Source organism: Oxyura jamaicensis, chromosome 2, assembly GCF_011077185.1.
Source record: "Oxyura jamaicensis isolate SHBP4307 breed ruddy duck chromosome 2, BPBGC_Ojam_1.0, whole genome shotgun sequence".
In the NCBI taxonomy this organism is placed as follows: Eukaryota; Metazoa; Chordata; class Aves; order Anseriformes; family Anatidae; genus Oxyura; species Oxyura jamaicensis.
The window spans coordinates 20,009,467-20,031,899 of record NC_048894.1 but is presented as its reverse complement, the minus strand read 5'-3'; the positions used below and the strand labels follow the sequence as shown (position 1 = coordinate 20,031,899).

The window sequence follows — 22,433 nt, the reverse complement described above, 5'->3', positions numbered from 1 at the left end:
AGTGCAACAAATTTATTATTTTCATTATATATATATTATTATATAAATAATTGCATAATAACAAGAATGAATGTGTAGATTTGTAAGCACTGATACATTACTGATAAGAATGGTACAATAACTAAATCTATACTTTATTTAGCAGAAAATTCCTCCACACCCAACTTCCTCAAATCCTTTTCAAGCTGCTCTTTCTTAATTTGACAAGCTAATTTGAACTCATGATCTGCAAGAATCTGTTAGGAAATTAGCATTCAGTAATTGAGAATTTTATATTCATGGGAAGCCTGATGGTAGCAAAGCAAGAAAAGAAACAGCCACAGAAGTGCTTAATGAACAAAGTATTTTTCTTAAACCAGAGTGAGATTAGTGATGGTATTGTTTGAAATACAAAGAAGGAAGCCTCACAAGATCTTACATCTTCTCAAGTGGGATAGCTGTACTACTTTTAACACAGTGTAAACTTCAGTGAGACTGAAGTCTAACTTCCATTATGGAACACAGAGGATCATGAGTTCTTAATGTATTTTCATGGAAAGTTAGCCTGTATCCAAGTGAACTAGCTTTTCACCGAAATTCATACATCCATACACGGATAAATATCAAATAAATGCCTTTTTACAAGTTGGACAAGATTGTGGAATTTGTTAATGACTAAATTCCATTGAATTATTGTGGAATTTCTGTGATTCTCCTCGATCACAGATTGTCTGGTACAATTCCTATGATTAATACAAATAAACATAAAATGTTCAGTCTTGGAACCCAGTACTGCAGCGAAGGTGCAGTAGCTTTTGTGGGTCTGTGACATATTACAGCTACACCAGCCAGTGCACTAGATACACTGTAGAACTCTCTAGAGTTGAATCATCCCCTTGCCTTGTTCATGAGAACTATGTGGAATAATTTCTCAGAAAAAAAAAAATGAATCAATAAAAGAGCTTTTTCACTCAATAGTGATATTTTTCTGTCTTAGGAGTTGTATACATTCTTCTGCAGTGCCTTCCTCTCTGCTCACTGATGTTCTCATCAGTACAAAGGTAGAGAATAAAACTATCCCTATATTAACATGAATTTAGTAGATTTGTTATCTGCCAAACTGAATTTGAATTCCGCTTCCATAGACAAACTAGTCTGTTTTGTTAGAACTGTAGCATGTCGTAAACTTTTATATATATGACAAAATATGTTATTGCCCTGCTTTGTTTTCCTGAAGAACTCAGAACAACATGAGGACTAAAGTTCTTATAATAGCTAGTGCAGATTTCTAAGACACACATGGGTTGCTGGGGTGTAAATAATTTCTAGAAAATCATCAGAAAAATTGCTCTTAATTACTCTTAAATCCTAATCTTTCTGTAGAAGTGATTTTCTGTGAAATCCTGGACCTGAAGACTGGGAATCATTTTCAAGTTCCTTAATCTAGATATAAATACAGTGACGTATTTAAACCACACACTCATGTTACTCATATTTGTGTTTCTTACCACCCCATTTATCTTTCAGAATTTCTGATTGATTTCACTGGCTACTACTTCCATTGCCAGAGATGTTATTATGTCTTCTGGAGTTTAGTGTTATCCACTCTTCATTTTACAACACAGATTAGAAAATCCATAGACATCAGAGTTAAAAAAAAAAAAAAAAAAAAAAAAAAAAAAAAAAAAAACACCTTTAAAACCTTAAAACCAAATCTGTCTCTTGTAGGTCTGTCAAATATCTCACATTCCTAAGGTGTCTCATAATAAACACAGGAAGATGTGTATCAAAGATACAGAGGAGAGTTAAGCACTTGAATCCCATTTAGACAAGGGAAAGCAGACATCCATCCGTTATTTACACCTTTGAAAATATTTACTTTTCCTGATTCATTTGAAAGGAGGATCACAAATTTGTGTTTTATTTCCATGTTTAATTTCAAAGACACACATGATAAAATAGTAGTAAATGACCAGGTAGATAGCACAGCTCTTTTCTGTAGAATCTTCTTTTGCAATTCTTTTATACACTAGTACCCTTTTATTCCTCATTTATTGTATTGGAACTATAAGAAAAAAAAAAAAAAAAAACTTTGTCTTTAATGAACCATTCATATCTAGGACTGCAATTTCCTTGGTAGCTGTAAAACTTTGAAATCTCAATAGAGTTGAGTTCAGACTTAATTCTGCATTGTTTGTTTATTCTGGGGAATGCTACAGACATAACAGTGAGTATTGCCCTCCTCTATTAAACCTGTATTCACTCCAGGATAAAACATTTCCTGGCAGAACTCTACCATGCTCAGTCACACAAACACCCCAGATTCTGTTCTGTTTGTTTTCATTTTTATCTGTGCACTTCTAACATTGATAGCTACTACCAGAAAGTTTGGATTCAGCTATGTTCCTGTTTAGCTAGTGAAAGCTGACACTTGTCTGTGAAAGGGCTCCTCAGAATGCATTTTTTTTTCTAGACCTTTAAGAAATATCTCAGACTTTTAGTCATCATTCTATGCAATGCAATGGGCTTTCTCTGGACTCAGTTTCTATACCAGGCATTACAGCCTAGCTGATTCCCAAATAAATGTATTTTCTGGTAATTAATTAAAATATTTATACTTAACAACATGCTCGTGCATGTTTATTTGCTAGGTAAATAAAGTAAAACAGACAAGACATTGTTAATTTACATGGAACTCTATCCTTAAATATATGTGAAGGATGATTACATTAATACAGAACAGAAAGAAGAACAAATATATATTAAAAAAAAAAGTTATATTTAAAAGTAAAGATTAGTTCAAAAACACTGAGATGAAAGTTACCAGTTAAGGCATAAATTTTACCTGGTTTACATGAATTCAAAGACAGAACTTCTGGAAGGTTTTGGCACCTGGAGATGGGAATCTCCTCCATATGAACACAGGTTCAGACAGAGGAATACAGTCAGGGTCCCAAACTCTTCTTCAGTTGTCTCACTATATCTTTCCTGAAATAATTAGATATGAACATATTGTCTTTTCTACAGATGCTTTACAGTACTTAAATTGTTTTCTTGGCACTCAGACTGTTTCTTCTACTTTTTGTATGTGTAAAGTTCCAATTCATCTCTTTTTCATACTAACAGCATTTATTAGCTAATTTGTCTGACATTGTCTGGAAGACAACTTTATTTGCTAAACTACTGATATTGTCTTCCCATATTATATTGTTTTTCAAACAACGCTTTATTAGAAAACACACAAGACCACTCCAAGCTTTATGACTTCAGGACAATTTGTCAGATAAATTCAGTTATACAAAAAGCTTCATTAATGGATTAGCAAAAATGATGATTGTGCAGTGGGTACATTTTGTCCAATAGGCTTAATAGTTCTTGGCAGAACTTTTATTTAGTGAGGAATAAGGTATCAGATTTCCTCCTTTTCATGCTTGAGATGAATTTAATTCATAGTTCCCGACTTCTTCCTTGACTGTCAGAAAATGGGATGTTTTAAGAAATGCATTGCTGTGTATCTATTTCAAAATACTTGAATGTTCATGAGACAGAAATTAGCTATTACACCTCCCCATTCTATCCTACATTGTTGGTCTAGATAATTACTTTCACAACTGTCCATTTCTTGTCTTATTGCAAGTGTTTGTAAAAAGAAAAAGAGCCAAAATCAAGGACAAACCAATTCAGAAGACCTCCAAGTTCTGTTCACGACACTTCAGTGAAGACAGATAGCTCAGGCAATCATGCCTGACTCTAGGGTACTTTATAAAATATGGGTTAATGTACTGCTGTGGAAGCTTTCATTTTGCTTTCCTTCATATAAACATCCTACCTACTGTATTACTACCTATAGAGAAATCTAATGTCTTCTGCCAATTTAGTGACTCACTCATCATTAGAAAATGCTCTCATTACTAGGGAATTAAACAGAACAAGTATTTAAATCAATTATGGATTTTAATGGAAAGTTTTTGCACTTTTTTTTTCTTTTTCTTTACTTTTTAATTCACTGAAGTATATCGCAGAATGGTAGACCCAGTTAGATTTGTTTAATGGTCAGTTCTGTGGTCATACAGAAACAGTCACTTGTACAGCTGTAGTTCATCTTCCCATACCAAATATTTTTTGATGTAGATTTTCTTGCAAATTAAACAGAGCCTGGGATGGGAAGCTTCCTGGGCATTAGAAATTCATTGTGTGAGCAATTAAATAGTTATGATGTTAAATAGTTATGATGTTTAATAGTTATGATGTTCGTGATTTCAATCCATCCCCAGGAACACTGTCCAGAACAGTGCCCAGACACACTGTAAGAGTTGGACTATTCCAGTAATTATTCCCAGTTAGTTGGCAGTTTATATGCAGCCTCCTTCTTTTCAAGGTTGAGAGAGTTTTCTTGTTTGGGCTTGGGTCATCCTGTGCCAGTAGTCTTCAGTGCCAAGGAGCATTTGTAGGCATGTTTATTTTGCTAGTATAGAAGGAGCCAAAATGATCACAGTAGTCTTAACTTCTTTCCAGAGGCAATAATCTCATGGTTGTACTCCTCAATATAACTTGAGCATCAAGTCATATTTGTCTAATAGTCTCCTAGATATCTCTCTTTAAGGAAGGGCCATAAATGAAGTCTCTTTTTGTAAGCATAATATTTTAAATTTTACATATAATTTTACATATTCCTATGTAATTTTACATAGGAATGTAATTACATGTAATTTTACATGTAATTCCTATGTAAATTTTACATTCCTATGTATGTAATATGTATTCCTACATATTCACTATGTAATAATGCCAGAAATTTTAATTTAGGCAAACTTGAAATCTGCATGTCTCTTCATGAAATTTGGATAATCTAAGTTTAAGAACTGCTAAGGAAAACCGTTCATTTTTTCAACACAGTCTGATTCTCTATAGCATATATATTTCATTGATCTTTACAGTGAGAAAAACAGCGGGGACTCTGTCACATTTCCCTGTTGGAGGTATTGCCAATTTCAGGGAAATGAATGAAGTTTTCCTAGTATTCTTCCTAAAAATTAGGCTTTTTTTTTTTTTTTTTCTCTGCACCATTGTGTCTTTAGTTTCCCTTCAGCTCAGCTCTGTTAAGTCTTCCAATATCTACATTATCACATAACATTAAAGAAACCACTTGTTTCTCCACAGAAATTACAACAAATATTAATATCTACAATTAATGATGAAATCGATGAGCTGCAACTGTTCTGTTTTACAGACTGTTCTTGCTGAATGTGAACTTCAGAATTTGACTCACTTTTAGAAAAAAAAAAAAAAGTGAGTAGAATACTAAGGGGGGAGGAGGGGAGGAAGAGAGAATTTCATGAAATTAAAATTCCTTCAAACATAATCAGTTACAGGACGGTTTATGTCCTTTATTTTTATGTCTAGCTGAAGAATTCTTTGAAGCTTTACAGAAGACGTTTTTCTTAATTCATCAATTCTTTCTGCTCCACAAATGCAGTATGGTGAATATGGGGTTTCAAAACTTTGTGTGTTCTTTATGCAGAATATTCTTTTGTTTCATTTACCTACATTATAAACATCTTAAGCACTGGCTCACATAGTCAATTTGTAACATTATGCCTTCTTCTCCTGTAATTGTTCCTGCTTCCTTTGACTTCTTACTTTTTTTTTTTTTTCAATTTGTGAATGTGATATAACAGGAGCAGTAACCTAGCTTGGCTAAACCATAATATCTCTGCATTTGTTTTTCTAGCAGCTCAGATGCTGATGACTGCTGGTATGAAAGAGCTATGTAGAGTGTTGCTTAATCACTGTGGGTTCATGTGTGGTAACAGAAATGTAAACAGACATATTTAGTAGTAGCTCTAGGAACCCGACTGCTTTCATCCCGTCACAAGGATTGTACTACTTATTAGTGGGCTTTATAAATGAGCAAAATTCTAAGAAAATAAGAACGAAGTTTGGCCAATGCATGAATGAGATGTATATTGATGCACACCACCTGAGACTTGATATTCTTCAATATTCTTTTCAGTTTTATATTCCTATATCTGGGAGTACTGTAGGAAGCACAGCAGATGTGACTTAATATATGTTTGTCTAGTTTTCAGAAAATCTGGGCTTAACTCTAGTTTCTGTTATGGAATTCAGTGTTATCTCAACCGAATAATTTAAACTCTCCTGTTCTCCATATACGCAACTCTAAAGTGGAAAAGGAAATATTTCCCCAAAGGTGACCTTCATATTTTTGTTTTAAAAAGAAGAGAAAAAGCACTTATGGATTGTGTCCATATAAAACATTACAAAGTAGTTTGCAAAACACAGTTTGCCACTCTTTTTTACTTATTTAACCAGAAGGAAATGTAACTTTTGGGGAGTCCTTATTTTTACTGCCTATTCATATGTTGTGTCTGAGTTACAAATATTGACTCTTACCTGTGTTCAGTCTCTTTAACTATAAAAGACATTTTTTATACAGTAAAAAAAATAAAAAATAAAGTTTAAACATCTTTTCACTTCCCTGTTTACATGACATTGCAGAATATGTAACTCTATTTTCTTAGAGAGATTTTATATATATAAAGTTGTGGAACAGTCATCAGGTTCTAGATTGCCTGCATGGATGTGTGCCACTAATCTCTGATTATATTTATCAATCACCTGCATGTTGTAAATTTTGAGGTATGCAACCTTAAGACACTAATGGTGCTACAGACATGGATATTCTGTATCAAACATTCATGCTGCTTTAGCCATTTATTTGATTTTGTCATAAGCCTTTATATAGTACAGGCTGTTTGTAGTACTGTATATTTAAAACCCTCATATTAAGCACGTCATCTTAGCTGTTCAAGAGAAGACCTTACAACAGAGTAGGAGCAAATCCTCTTCTAACTATTCAAAAGGTCATCCTTTTCAGAAATAAAGTTTAATTAAGCAATATGTTCAATTATAGGATAAATACAGACAACACATTTGTGCTTGGATTTAGACATATGGTTAGGTGTATCGAGCTAGCTGATAATTGCAAATACCATTCAAATACCATAAAAATTCATACGACAGACACGCACAGTGACACTTCAACTTAATAAGGACATTGAGCTGTGATAAAGTTCTGCATTTCTGCCAAGAGAAAGTGGAAAATAATAAAGAAAGTGATATTCAAAAGATGGACGAATCAAAATGGAGCTTTTTTTTTTTTTTTTTTTTTAGTTGGGGGGGATGGGAAGCAAAGCTAGACTGAGCACAAACATAATGCTTGATATGTTTTTTTTTCTCAAAAAATCACTGATGGTTTTATTTTTCACACACTAAGACCAAGGCTTCCAGTGTTTTATTTTGCTTCCTATCTCCCTCAGGCTGTGAAGAAATTCCACTTTAAAATATACTAATTCTTCTTATAAGCAACTCAAACAATATAGCTAGTATCATCATCTCTTCCTTACATGATGTGGCCATGAAGGAAACTTTGTGGTTCAAGGCAGAAAAGAGTTCTTTCTGTTCATTTTTCTACTTAATTTTCCAGGTAAACATTTTATTTAGAGGTGTTAATAAGTATTTTAACTCACTTGAATAATTATATGGTATTTAAGAAATAATTTCAAATTTCTGGAATGCCCTTCTGTTCTTAGAAAAAAAAAAAAAAAAAAAAAGAATAGGAACAGTAGGCTACAAAGGACATGTGTTGTGCATTTTAATGCTCATGATTCTGTCATACCAGCTCAACCTGGTGAAATGATTTTTCCATCCAGACTTTGCCCTTTCCTTCCCAATAATTTTCCATTATGTTTTCAGCTTTTATAAGTTAAAAATTGCTGAGATAAACCCTTCTGTATAAAGGGTATCTGATATATTATTATTAAAGAGAAAAAGCACAGAAGTTTGGGTTATGCATTAAATGGACACTTCTTGTCATTTAAATACGCTCTGCCAAATATAGGTAAATAACATCTGGTAGAACTGATGACATCACCATCACCGTTCTAGCTATGTAGTCAATAGAAAGGATTCAGACATCTTTTTTGTTACCCAGACTCAGCTGCATTAATTATGCCAAGTCATCATTGTTAGACATACAAAAGCTTTAATTCTTTGCTCCCTGAATCAATATTCCCAAATTCCACACAAATCCTGGAATTCCTTATATTTAATGAATGTCCCTATTCGCATTTCCTAGAACATCTTTGTTATTGCTTTGCCAGGAGCAGATTTGGGTCATCGCTTGAAAATTAAGTTGTTATAAAAAGGCCATGTTGACAGATGGCATAAATGGCATAGCTAATCAAATCTGCTCCAATGTTTTAACGGCAACAGGGAATTATCACTATGCTACTAAATGAAGTTCTTAAAAATGCAGTCAGTAGAGTTGGTGGTGCACTGAAATTACAGTTTCCAGGATTCTAACTCAATGACACAGCAATGATGGTATTGGCTGTGGTCTACATATGCCTCAAAGGAAGTTCACAAACAGATTTCCTTGGAGCCCAGCACATCTAATTCCTGAAAAAGCTGCTTTCTGACAATACTGTTTGGACTCACCATTGCTTCGATAGCAAATGATAAATAAACAGTGTCCAGGGTTTAATATGTTTTTGTTTGAAGTAGATTAATCTGAAAAGTGTCTGTTTCACATGTTTAGATGAGCCATTCCAAGTCGCTGTGTGTCGCATTGAATTTTTTATGGTTAGTTAATTCCTCAGGAAGAATCAACACCTCTAATGTTTCTTGCCACCGTATTTCAACAGTTTGTCAGAAGAAATTTCAGAACTGTAAATGAGTGGATCTGGGAAAAGCATTTATTCACTTTGGAGTCTTAAGTCTGACACCATTTAGATACAAGTTTATGTCTAAAATAAAAGGTTCATTAATCCCTACCAGGTCTAAGTACTGTCAGGATTGAGTTAGCATGGCAATATTTATCATGGCCTTTGTTGTAGGAATTTAGAGAGTGAATTGATATCATGTCTAAATATTGAGCTTGAATTTCAGATGTTCTGAATACCCACAAACCCACTAGATTTTAGTCAGAGCAGTATGACTGAAACGTAATGGGTTTGTTAGTATTCAGTAACTTCTGAAAATTAGACAAGTTATCCTTCAAGACAGAAGTTACTAATTAAGCTCTTCAAATTTCAGAGAAAAGTGTGAGCTGAGGTTTCCAGACATTACGGTCTACTCATAACTGTAATATATCATTATTTCTTTCTGCTTAGCAAGGTCCTTCTTTTTCTCTCAAACATTCATGGAGGCAGAAGACCCCAAAGATGGGGAGGCAGCTCCTATCACAGCATTCATTTACTCACCAGTCAGCAAGGAGGAAGAAAAAACTCTTAATGTTAATCTGTACTCCTGTGCATTAGAAAGCAAGGAAGGAAGTCTTTGTACTTCTCTGGGATACATTTCTGTTTGGGGGATTTGTTTTCTTCACTGTAATATGTTGTTTTTGAAAGTCAGTTGCTCTAAAGTTAGTGATACCTGACCTTTGTTAGGGTTGGTGTTTTGTTTTGTTCATTGCAAATGGTGGAATGAGGATCATTGCAAATATAGCTAATAAGAATGAACATTTTCTCAAAATCTTTCATCAAAAACATTGTAGATTCTGCTCAGAATAATTATACAAAGAAGTCTCTAAACCCAAGTGACTTGTTAAGGTTGTTTACATTCCATTTATTACTATAAAAATGATTCCATTGCTCCATCCTTCCAAACTGGACCCCGTTTCCCATATTTAGTTGAAGTAGGGTAGCATTTGACATGTCTTGACATCTTTCATTACATTGAGAACCAAAAATTACCTAAGGTAACACAACCGTAGTAGTTGCCTTACCTGTTTGCTTAGTCTTGTCAAAAGGCAGTGAGAAAGTTATTTGCTGTACAATCAGATATGTTATGGCCATGGATGCCAAAAGATATCATCTGGATATGCAAAGAAAATTTAAAAACCCTAAATGGGGAGAACCTCTTTCAAAGCAGGGCATGATGGTCTAGTTATTTACTTGCAATTTTGATAATGCTTTCCATTTTTAATGCTACCTTATGTCTAGGAAACTCTAAGTTACTGTATAAACACTGATAGCACTCTCACTAGATGAGGGTTGCCAGGGGAATCATTATATTAAAGCGTTACAAGTTACTTTAAAATTTCTTGGTCACATATTGCAAATGAGAAAAGGGTATTGCAAACAGGTTATTAACATCACGTAATTTGATAAGAAATATGCATGCAACTTAAATTTTCTACAGCTTCTGAGGAGGTAGAAGCAGCTCTAGTATTCTCAAGTTGTCATGAGCACCGTTCAGAGGATCCGTTATCTAAATCTACAAACATTGAATGCATAGTAATATGTGTATCTCAGTATCACAGATCACCTTGCCTGATAAAAGCAGTGACTGGTTCATTACATCTTTTGTAGATTTGCATTTTCCTGGCTAAGAAAACTGGACGAAAACAATTCATCCAATTTACATCCATATGGTTGACATCAAATGTAAAAATAGTATGGCTCAGTGCAGTCTTAAGTGTAGTGATCCAGTGGAAATGAAGCATTCCAATTTTAAAATTACTAATAATCAACCTATAATACTAGGTTAATAATAACTCATTCTTTGAAAGGTCTTTCACTCAAAATGGATGAAATGATTGACTCATATTGTAAGAACCTCTTGAATAAAATTAATACCATGTAAATCATACAGATTTTAAAATAAATCACATAATTTATTTATTTTCTCTGTTTCTCTCCTTTCCTTCTTCTGTCCTCTAATGTTCTTGTTTTCCTCCTATTTCTATCTGTCCAACGTCTATCTTTTAAAGATGCTCCAGTGGATTTGACCGTCACCGGCAAGACTGGGTAGACAGTGGCTGCCCTGAAGAGGTATGTGAGTAGTCCTCAGCCCATCAGAGATCTTTCATATACTTATGATGCTTTTATTATGATTATGAAGAAGAGTTTCAAGGCCAAAGACATCCTATATTTATCCATGTCATCTGGTGGAAATATTTTAAATTGTAATAAAGAAAAATAAACTGCCCGTTTGAGGGAATAAAATGGACATGAGGTAAACATTCTTCCTCTGAGAAAATACTTGTTTTTTAAAATAAAAATAAAAAATAAAAAATGAAATACCAGAAGCCCTGCCTCATAACAATGCCTCTTCACTGTTTTTCTCTTAAGTCTTCTCTTGCCAGAAAAGGTGAAGAAACTGTAATGTTCCTCCTCTCAGAAAACCCTCTGGCAGTGTAATCTTAAGTGAAAACTAGGCATTGCATGTCTTACATTTTGCTTATGAAGTCTGGCCAAACCATTTAGTACAGAAAAAAAATAATAGATTAATTCAAATAGATTAAAGATAAATAAATAAATACAAGGCTCTTGGATTTCCTTTCATGGAGAGGCAGTAAGAGAAAAATATACCTGACTGTGTTAATGGTGAACTGTCAAACAGGGACTGTGAAAGACACCTCCTCTGAAAGACACTCTTAGGGTGCTCCTGCACCAGAGCAGTTCATTTTCAAGATATATTTATAAATATTGTACTTCTCATTCTTTCCTAGTGTCCTCCCTAGGAACAGGTAGAGTTTTCTTTGTTTGTTTGTTTGTTTTCATCTGGGGATTGTAGTAATGGGAAGAAAGTAATTTACAACACTTTTAATCTTCTTATGGCCATTAAAAAAAAAAAAAAAAAAAAAAGCTACTTTTCCATTATGGCTGAAAAGTCCTAATTCTGTCATGAGTTTCAGCAACATAGCCCTTCTGAAGTATATTGTCAGGTGAAACCAAGGGCAAAATGTAGCCCCAAGTGTCTAGTTAGGAAAGCACATTCTGTTTTATTCTCAGTAGAAGGAGAGAGAAGTAATGATGTAAATCCAGTCTGATGGAAGAATTTTTTGGTCCTATAACTGTAATTGCAAAATAACTGCATCCTACATAATGCCTTGGTAAGTGTGCTTGAAGCTTCAACTTTACAGTTTGTACACTGTTAAGAATGGAATTTCTGAGAGATTTATTGTCTGTGGATCACAACCTTTTCAAGAATATAAAATAAGATTTACTTGGAATATCTGTTATTATAGGGCACAATCTTTGTATTGCTTTAATCCAGGCTGTAATTAGCTACGACTTAGTTGTTCCTGTTGATGAAGTTATGCAAAAAAATCCTCTCTACTAGACAATAGTCATGCTATTCTGCCAATTCTGCCTTTTTCTTCTAGATTCACTATTGCTAATGCTCCAAGGCTTGCTGCTTGTTCTGAGAGGAAATTATTAATACGCTAAGTGTATCTGAGAAACTCATAGTTTGATTTGCAGTTTCAAGGTACTTGACTGCTGCTTACAGTCTAGCTTTCAGGCTCTTTAGAGTAGAAACAGCAGTTTGCAAAATGTATTCCAAAATGATTCTTTGAGCTGACTGCTGGAGCTCAATGAAGGATCAATAGTTAGCACAGAGGTTAATTTTAGATGTATTCATTCAATCATCATGAATAATGAGGATTCTTATAGTAATATTTCATTTTTTTTGTAAGTTATATTTTGAGCTAAATTTTGATTAAATTTCATCAGTGAAATTAACAGTGGCTTTCAAGCAAAAACATGAACAAATTTACAGAATAATTGTAATGCAGGTACCGATACCTTTTTTAATGTAATATATTGTTTCCAGTAAAACAAACAAACAAAAAAACAAATACCCATACGTATTAAAAGAAAAACAAACCTACTGGGTTTTGACAGGCAGATCTGAAGAAAATGAACTGGTTTTGTGGGATTCCACTTCTGATTAAAATGAATAGGGACAGAAAGAGTTACAGATAGTTCCGACATTTGCTGCTATTTAATTGGGTATGTTTTCCTGTAATACTATGTGATCCATGAAAGAAACCATTCATTACAGCTTCAGAATCCCTACAAGTGTCCACAAATTTAATTTAAAAAAAAAAAGTGGCATATTTGTGTTGAAATATTTGCCTATGAAAATTAAAGCTAAATTGTTGTAAAGTGGCATATATTAATTATTTTATGTTAATATAACATAAAAAATGTATATTTATGTATAATACTTATATTTTGTATTATAATTATTATATTATACACCTGTAATACATGCAATATTATTAATATTATAGAAATAATAGGCATATAGTTAATATGTTTCTCTATAGTTTGGAATGTAAATATTCTCTAGGATGAATACATACACACATTCACACATGATATTGTTCTGTGATTACTGCGTGTAAACCCTAGTTAAATGGTGTAATTAACTTCACACTATTCACTATGAAAAGCCATGATTTATTTCTCATTTATTGTTTTTAACAATTTTTATGGCACCTAGACCAATGACACAAAGTATTCACAATAGAAGAGTAAAAATTTGAATGATATTCCTAGCTGTTAAAATCTTATTGGGGGAAATAATGTTTGACATTCAGGGATGACTTTGAAGCATTGTCTTTAACAACTCAGCATTGAAAGTTTTGTTGCTGAATTCTCTGTAAAGCACTTCAAATGAAGAAAGGAAAAAAAAAAAAAAAAAAAAAAAAGCTTTTGAAATTCCTTGATTTAGGGTTTATGGACATCTTGTCCATACTTGAATTCTTCGTTTAGTGACAGTCCACCCTAAGAATGTTTTCTTTGTTTTGTGTGTGTGTGTGTTGTTTTTTTTCCCCAACAGTCAAAAGATAAGATTTGCGAGAAGACTGTAGATACAACAGAAACACCTCCATACTCCACCACAACCCTTCAACCAACCACAACAAAGTTCAGAGTTTTAACAACCACCAGAGAATCCACCACTTCCCAACTGCCAACTAGCTTGCCCACAGAAGGTGAATTGTATATACTGCTTTTGTCTATTGTACAAATGTGACATTTACAACTCTAAAACAAATATATTTCCTCTAAGTATGTGTTCACGTTGTCTTTTTCTCTTTGGGGTAATGTAAGAGTAGGGACTTCCAGTCAACTCCTTTTAAACTGCAACTTGCTCTTGCAAAAGTAAGTGTGAGTGTGATGAACATTGGCAAAGGTGGAGGAGTGCTGGGGGAGCAGACTTCTGGAGAACTTGTGATTACAAGGAGTTGTTCATGTTCCTGTAGCTATCAGGCCATAGTCACAAATTAGTTGAAATATTAGATGGAGAAAGCCCTGTTGAAAGTAGTGAAGAAACTTCCATGACAGAGTTAATGAATTTGGGATCGCCTTGTGTATTGTATTTAGCCAGGCAAAAATTGGAGATGACCAAAATTGAAGAACTCTTTGAAACTTGCCTGTTCACTTTTTTCAGTCAGTTGGCACTGTTCTTTTCATGCAGTGCTCGCAGTTGTGAAATTGTTTCTATAGGCTTCTGAAATGAATTAGCTGGGTAAGTGATAGAGTGTCAGTTCTCATCCTTGTTCCACTGACTGCTTAAATCTTGCCTTTCTGTGGATGAGAATGGATTCTACTCTATTCTATGGATATTCTCTTTTCTTCCTTCTGGGGAAAATTCAGCTGGATACAAAAGCTAACCAAGATTAATCAAATAGCATCTATAAAATAGAACAGAGTAGGGACAAGATTTCTGTTGGAATTGGATATTAACACATGGGAAGCTAGCAGGTGTGTGCAGAATTTCTATGTGGCCTGTGACAGGAAATTTTAAGCTGAAGGCATTACGATGTGGGAATCTACTTATAAAATGACTTGGTTTTGTTTGCAGTGAGAGAAGTTCAGAAACCATCAATGGAATATTTGGATATAATTAGCAGAATTATTCCCATATGCACACTTGCAAATATTGCCCTGAGATTTTATTCATTAAAGCTCACAACAAGAGGAAAAGGAAATAAATAGGATTTAAAACTGGTAGACCTGTTTTATAATTCTTAGAAGAGGAGCTATGTATTGTTTCATTTTATTGCCGTATCGTGGTTCATGCAGTCCTTGATATGATAGAATGCTCAAGTATTAATGCATAACAAAAATAAATTATTTCTAAGTGTTATGAGGTGGCCTCTGGTACCATTATTTACCAGTATTTTGAATCCTCCTTTACACTGTAACAGTTTCATAGGAAGTAAAGCCTAGCTTGTAAGTAAAAACACCATGATCTTATTCCCATTGAATTGAATACTAAATTATTTTTCAGTTGTGGAAGTAGTTTAGCATTAGAAAGAGAGTCATTTCTAAACCAACTAGTGACCTGGAAATATGCATTTTGCTACTGCTAACTTTGAATTTTCTTTATAGATGACACCAAGATAGCACTGCATCTAAAAGATAACGGAGGTAAGAGATTATTCTTTTGTTTGTAAATAATGTCGGCAGTTTATCAAATTACACCCTGCTGAAATTCATTAATCAAAATCTTAATGTAGAAATAGATTTTAACAGATTCCGAAGGGACTTCACACTTCCGCATCTCTGCAGAAAAGCATAATGACAAATGAGCTTAGCAACTGCTTAGTAAATTAAATATTTACAGCTCTCTTTATAAGTCTTTAATAAAATAGGTTTAATTAATGTCTTAAGAAATGACATATTAAAGAAAAAAGTTTAAATGTATTGATACATTTATTAACTGTATTCCTGTATTATAATAATAACACAGTATTAAATTGTACAAAGAGTATTAAATTGTACTATGATACTAGTTCTAAATTATGATATTTAGTATATAAAATTCATTCATAGTAGCACATTATTATCTGACATTTTATTAATAAACATATCCATCTTGCATCTGTATTTCTGTATGAACACAGATAACATATTCACATTCCATTCTGTGATTTAATAAGATCAGAGTTTTCTTTAAATTGGCTCCCTGATAAAGGGTCTCTGTTAAATCAGAATCTTCAGAAGGCTACACTTGTCATCTTCTGTGTGGGTTCAAGAACTGAGTCCTGAGGTTTGTTCCTTCTTCCTTTGAAGTCAACAAGAATTTTGCTATTAGAATTAGGTCATTAGGTGTAGGCTGGGTTTGGGTTTGCTTACTGAGGAGAATCAAAATATTTGGGTTGATTTCTATGGGCATTGGAACAGTCTGTCAAAGCAGAGAGTGATTTGATGAGCAAATTGAAACAAATTATATTTCCACTGATGTAAAGGGAAGTATTATTGGCACTGATTGCCTTTCACCTGGACAGGGGAGGCTGTTTGACAAGGATTTGACACAGAAATGATGTCTTCAAATAAGGTCAGCCAGGAATTCAGGGCAGCACTGTTAGGCATTTTGTCTATGGGAATATCCATGAATCTTTCTTTTTCTGGTTCTTCTTGAAATTGAATTACATATTATTTGTTGTGAAAAGTGCTCCAGTGCTCTTAGAGATCAATAAAGCATGTGAATCAGTCAGCACTTCACTCACAGGTTTCACATCTGTTCTGTATGTAAAATGCCTTCCCAGCTGTGCTGGACCTACTCTCTGCCCTCCAAACAGCCACTCCAGGGCAGGCAGCGAGCCTGGGACCAGGCAGCTCTCTATCTTTAGCATCCCATCAACAGCTCAAAATAGTATGCTGTTACAACAAAAGTAATTCAAAAGGTGGGCTTTAAAATATGTATTCCAGGTTTTTCTCAGCTTCGGAGATGCAACAGAATTATATTTCACTTGTCTTACGTTTGTTTAAGATCTGGAAAGAAAAACCCCGTGAAAGCAGACAAAATGCTGACTATTGGGTAAGCTGAGGGATGGCTGTGGTCTGCTTGGTGAAGTGAGTTTGTAGGGTTTGTGGCATCATTTATCTTAAATATAAGACATCTGTTCCCGTACAGAATGCTGCTTCATTTTAGGAGGTCAAACCAACAACTGATGTGATTATTCATTTTCCTTTCTTTTATTCTTGAAATAAAAATCAGAATAAAACAAAAATAAAATAAAAATAAAAGAAACTGACTTTAAATAACACAAAAGCAAAACAACACACCAGGATTTCTCATTCACACAGTAAACGTAACTTTTAATCTGGGAAATTCTTTTTGATAAATCTTCAATTATGCGTTGAATTTTCCAGTGACCTCTAGGTAGTCTCAAATAAAACCTCTGCAGCCGTAGGGCATGTTCTTTCATTCTCTGTGATTTGTCAGCCTTTCAAGAAGAGTAGATTATTTCAGGTCACGAATATAAGGTCTTTACTTTCTCATACTAGATCTTGAAAAACTCTAATGAAAGGGAACCTTTTATAATGGAAAACCAAAGCTATATTGGATCATTTATGGCCTATAGTTTGATGTGTCCTTGGATGGTAGCAGTCAATATCTGGTTGGGTGTAACAAGAGGATTCTTTAGAAATTCTGCACCTCACCTCTGCCTTGAACTTTTGAAACCAACTGTTATAAACCAGCAACTAAATTTAAATTAAATTTCAGATTCAGGTCAAAGTTACTTGACTTTTTAATTATATGAGAAAAGCATCTGCAAGTTAGTGCAATAATTCATTCACAATCTTTCATGGAATATTTTAGCAAAAATTTCAAGTTTGCTTGTTTACATTTCTTCTGTGTTACCTCTTTCTTCGTATACACTTGATAGATGCGTAGTAGATACAGTCTTAAAACAATATAAAATACAGCTGGCATACCCTCCGCATCTTTACTGAATCTTATTTCTCTTTAAAATAGCAAGTATTTGTAAGATTTAAGATATATGCAGAAACAAAAAAAGCATATTTTGTTATTAACTGCAGTTGCTGTTATTATTTCATTTTTCTAATAACACAGCACAGCTAAATAAAGAGTTTAAAAGCTACAGCAATATCATATTTTCTTGTTGAGAACTCTTTGGTGCATGATTTAGATGATTGGCCGGCACATCTAGACATTTCATTTGACCTTTTTAGACACCTTGTGATGATTTGATTGCTGTAAATCCCTCTCAATACCTCAGCTTTATAACTCAGAAAAAAAGTGTGTGTGTTGGACATTAAGTGTCAGGAAAACTGCTAGCTCTTCTCATTCATCAAAATGTATTCAGAAATTGCTGTTAAAAAAAAAAAAAAAAAAAAAAAAAAAAGACTAGGTAGAAAATATCTTCCTCAGGGAGAAAGCTGGTTTGTACGTTTATGAATAAGTCCATTCCAAAGTGACAGGAAATGTCTGTGTCCTTATGCTTGCACTCTGGTGGACTTTTTCAAAAATGGTCTGGATATGAACATTAGTGGTATACAGGATTAATATTAGCCTTAAAAAGAGCTTAATTTGAGTTTGAAAATTGTGAAACTGGTTAAGAAAATACCAAAATACAGACCCGAGTTTTGAAGTTTTGATAGAGTATTTTTATATTTTTTTTTGTACAGTGTACATTTACCCATCATTGGATTTTTTTTTAAGAGTTCCTAATGCCTGGAATCTAGCTCCCATTAGTCATCTGTCTCCTTGATTTCCTTAAAAATTGCAGTCTGAGCTCTTTGTACCATAAGAATTCTTGACAAACTGTGGGGAAAGATCAGTCCCGTTTTTCTTCTATATCCAGCTAAAATATATAGTTACTAACACTAGTTCATTCTTGGTAATAATTATCTAACTTATGTTTTATTACTATGTTAATTTTCTAAATAGTGTGATACTACGTAAGTGTGTCTTATTGAAGTGAAGCCTTCCAAAGCTGAAAACATAAGTCTCTACAGCTTGGAAAAGGAATAACCTCTGATATAAATACTGCATCTTCTTTGTGCATTAAACGCATAATGAAATGTATTCTAGATATTATACACAATGGCCAGTGGACTACATGAGTATTTTTAAAGCAATTACAAATGAAAAGCGCTGAACTAATCCATTCTGGGTAAAAAATAAGATTATAGATTAATTATATTTATTTTAAAGACATTTAACATGGTAGCATTTATAAATTATGATCATTTCTGTTTGTTTCTTTGATACTTTGGATTATATTTAAATGTTTCTTAGAAAAGGATATTTGTATCTCAGAATTTCTTGCATCTTTACTGCATCTCAATTTTTCTGCCATCATCTTACTAAAGCTATCATTATAAAATGATTATGATATGATTTTAAAAAAATACCACCATTCAAACCTTCAGAAATTCAGTCCAAAGTACTGCCACTAGAATGTATTCCCTAGCAAGTAAATGTTATTTTTGGCCTCTAGACATTTTTACATCACATTAGGTATTAAACATCACCTTAGCTTAAAGAAGCATGATTTTAAAACAGTTTAACTAAACTGAACAAAACTGTGTAGACACTTCAACTTACATTTGACTTACACTATTTTATTTTGTCTTTGGTTTTCCAAGCCAGGTATAAAATGATATAAGGTATCTACTCTTAACTGTAAAGGCATTGTTAAATCAGCATAATTTGTGAACCATCTCAACAGGTTAACCTAGATCTAAATGGAAATCTAATGGAAGGCTAAATGTAATAGGCTTGGTAAGCTTTTAAAGACTGCATTAATTTTGTTTTATCATTTGCTCCTGTTGCTGTCAGTGCTGTGGTAGTATGAGAGCTAGTGCACAAAAAAGTTCCTGTGATCTGTCTTTCTAAGTACCTATTCTGCATGGAGTTAACCCAGTGGTTGCAGTCAGCAGATTCCTACAATCTCTTCTACACTGGTCACTTATCTTTGAGATTATAGTGCATGGGTCACTTTGAAGAACTGTTAAAAATAGAGGTCAAGTGAAAGAAGACATATAGTTGTATGTTTTACATTGAAGCTGACATACCTGGGGTTCTGTACCCATGAAGTGAGGGGGTTGGGAGAAAGGGGGGGTAGTAAATCTGGAAGCATGAGAAGTTGACCTGATGGTCTTGCGTTTGTTTTCAGTCAGGTTAAGAGGAATCAGTGGGTTGACTGAATTGAAATTCTTATAATCTAGTAAAGCTTTGCTCTTCTAGCTGTAGCAAGTCAGCTACATTGACAGGACAAATGCCATGGTAAGATATTGAGCCTTGTGATAGTCCCTGCTTGATTTTACCAAGCCATTTAAATGGTCTCAAGCCACTCAGACTGGAATTAACACCATTAAAAACTGTTGCTGTGTTAAGTGATATTTTAGGGCTGAAGAATATAAATCTTTGGCTAACAAAGTTAACGCTGGCATCCTATAAACACAGGGATTTAGTATTAGTGTACTCACATCCATTTACTGCACTAAGCAGCTGATGACTCTTGAGATTTACTGAGTTGCTCAGAACCCTATGGAAATTTGATAACAAAGCTAGGTATTGAATTCAGAATTTGTGGATTACAATTCATAATATTCTCACTCAAAACCACCTTTCATTCCTTACGTGCAATGGGAAACCAATTTTTTAAACATTAGCTGAACCATAACTTTATAAATCATTATGAAACCAAGTAAAGTGGAGCAGTGGGTTAACCTCAGAATGTTAACAAATGCTAAGGGAATGAACCCACAAAAGCAAGAAAATCACACCATTATCATGAAGAAGCTGAGAAGTCCAGAGCACACTGTTCCTAAAAAGGGTAGAGACCACATTTTTATGGAGATTCCTCTGAGCCTCCAGAGAATCCTTCCAACTGTAAATTCACTTCTTCCCTCCCACAGTTGCTCTATGTAGGTCATTAATCTTCTGTTCAGAAATCTGCATTATGTACAGGAAAAAAGCTTAGGTTTGGACAACCATATACCTGTCACATAATACAAGCAGTCTTCTGGTAGACTCACATTCCAGATGTAAAGGGGGGCCCAAAAGAGGGGAAAAATTCAGTGGCTCTGCTGAGCTCACATAGGCTGTATCCCTGTGTGCTCAACTGTCCTGAACACTACATCCTCCTCTTCACAGGAGCATACTAACTAACGTCCAAAATCATCCAAATAGGGCAATTCAATTCCAGTCTAGAGATGATGTACATGACAGGGTGGAGAGCTGGTGGAGTGAACCTGAATCTGTAGGTGTCCGTGTCACTGACAGGCAGTTTAATTGCAGAATGAGCCTGAAATAAACCTTTAAGAGGGTGTAAATTTCCTTATTCCTTACTTCAAAAAGGCCAGGTATATATTATGGTAGACTTTAATATATCAGAGAGTGTCTATGCTAAGCAGTACATACCTTTTGTTTATATATCAGATTTATATAACTTGTAAAAGTAGTACCCAGTACCCAACCAAGAAGTAGAAATGGTAATCTATAAAATCAGCTTTTAGTATATCACACTTAACCCCACAGCTCAGAACTTCAGACCTTCAAACTGAAATACTTTATACATGCTGAATTAGAAACCTTAGAGTGTATGATGGAGAATGGAATCCCTGTGAACTATATATAAATTTTTTAAAAAAAGAAAAAAAAGTAATATGTTATCATGGCAAGTTTCAAGTGACCTAAATGATGCATTCTTTAAAGATCATCAAGTTTCTGTGATTCTGTAATATTTTTACAGTATGAATCTCCTGAAATAATGATGCAAAGAAGCTCCCCTTTCACATTTCAGTGTCATAACAATTTTCACATAGTTCCAATCCAAAAAAAAAAAAAAAAAAAAGATGTCTGAATTAAATGAGGCATTTCCCTTAGAGGTCTACTCTTTCTCTGTACTTAATTCCACGTTATTTTAGATTTTCTCACAGGGTATTACCAACTTGTTTGTAAGCTCGTTAAAAATATGATCTATCATTTTTAATGTTTGTATTATAATTACGTACAGTAATTGTTACTGTTATACATGCATATAAGCATGTATAAAATTCCTCAGCTAGTATTTATGGGATAGTATTTTTATGTAACAAATAACCTACTAATTTTGTTTTTGTATTAATAGTATGACATAAGTCTATTTTAATCAATACATGTATTTTTATAAAGCTGGACATGCTATAGCTTCAGAATCACAGCCAAAATCAAAACGGACATTACCTAACATGTAAATTGGGGAATGCAGGGGAAGTTCCAAAGCTACCAACTGAACTATTTAAAAAAAAATAATGTTCACCTGGTAGCCCTGGAAATACCACACATTGTTTCTTCAATGTTTAATCTATGTAGTGCACAAACCTAAGTAACAAGAGTGTATAAGTGTCTATCATAGATGTGGTTATACCTGAACCTATACGTTTTTACAGTCTGGCATTATTTCATCTGTAGGGGTGATTTTCATGGACTGGTATCCAGAGACATTTTGCCACAAAACTAAGTCTGTGCCAGGAGTACTGCCAACTTAATAAACCAGAATTTCTATACCAATATTGCTGCATAGATGCTCACATACCTATATGATAGCTTCTTATTCATCTGACCAGACAGATTAAAAAATACTTTTAATGAACATATTATTCTACCACATGACCTAACAGCAAATACACATTTTATAATAAATCATTCCTGTATGAGAAGTAGTTGCAGGGTTTATTCTTTATCTTTTTGTGATAAATGCAAAGGTTTACCATGAAAATTCATTCATCGGGTAAAAAGAGGGGAGAAGAGAACCTCAGTGTTCTTCATAGAGAAACATTAATGATTATTATCTTTAGTCTAATTGCTTCTGTTTAGGTCATCTGTATCCC

At 33.9% G+C, this 22,433-nt stretch overlaps 1 protein-coding gene and 1 long non-coding RNA gene across 3 annotated transcripts in view; both read left to right on the top strand.

Moving 5' to 3' along the window:
* PLXDC2 (plexin domain containing 2) overlaps positions 1–22,433 on the top strand; it is a 276,657-nt gene that overhangs the window by 234,688 nt on the left and 19,536 nt on the right. For both annotated transcript variants that reach the window (XM_035319312.1, XM_035319311.1), the window contains 3 exons: positions 10,775–10,835; positions 13,636–13,789; positions 15,192–15,230. In XM_035319312.1, coding sequence (XP_035175203.1) covers positions 10,775–10,835; positions 13,636–13,789; positions 15,192–15,230 — 254 coding nt within the window. The remainder of the gene's footprint in view (positions 1–10,774; positions 10,836–13,635; positions 13,790–15,191; positions 15,231–22,433) is intronic.
* Positions 64–10,718, top strand: LOC118162870. Its single transcript, XR_004748685.1, has 3 exons — positions 64–674; positions 1,363–1,364; positions 10,574–10,718. It is a non-coding gene; the product is annotated as an uncharacterized LOC118162870 (long non-coding RNA).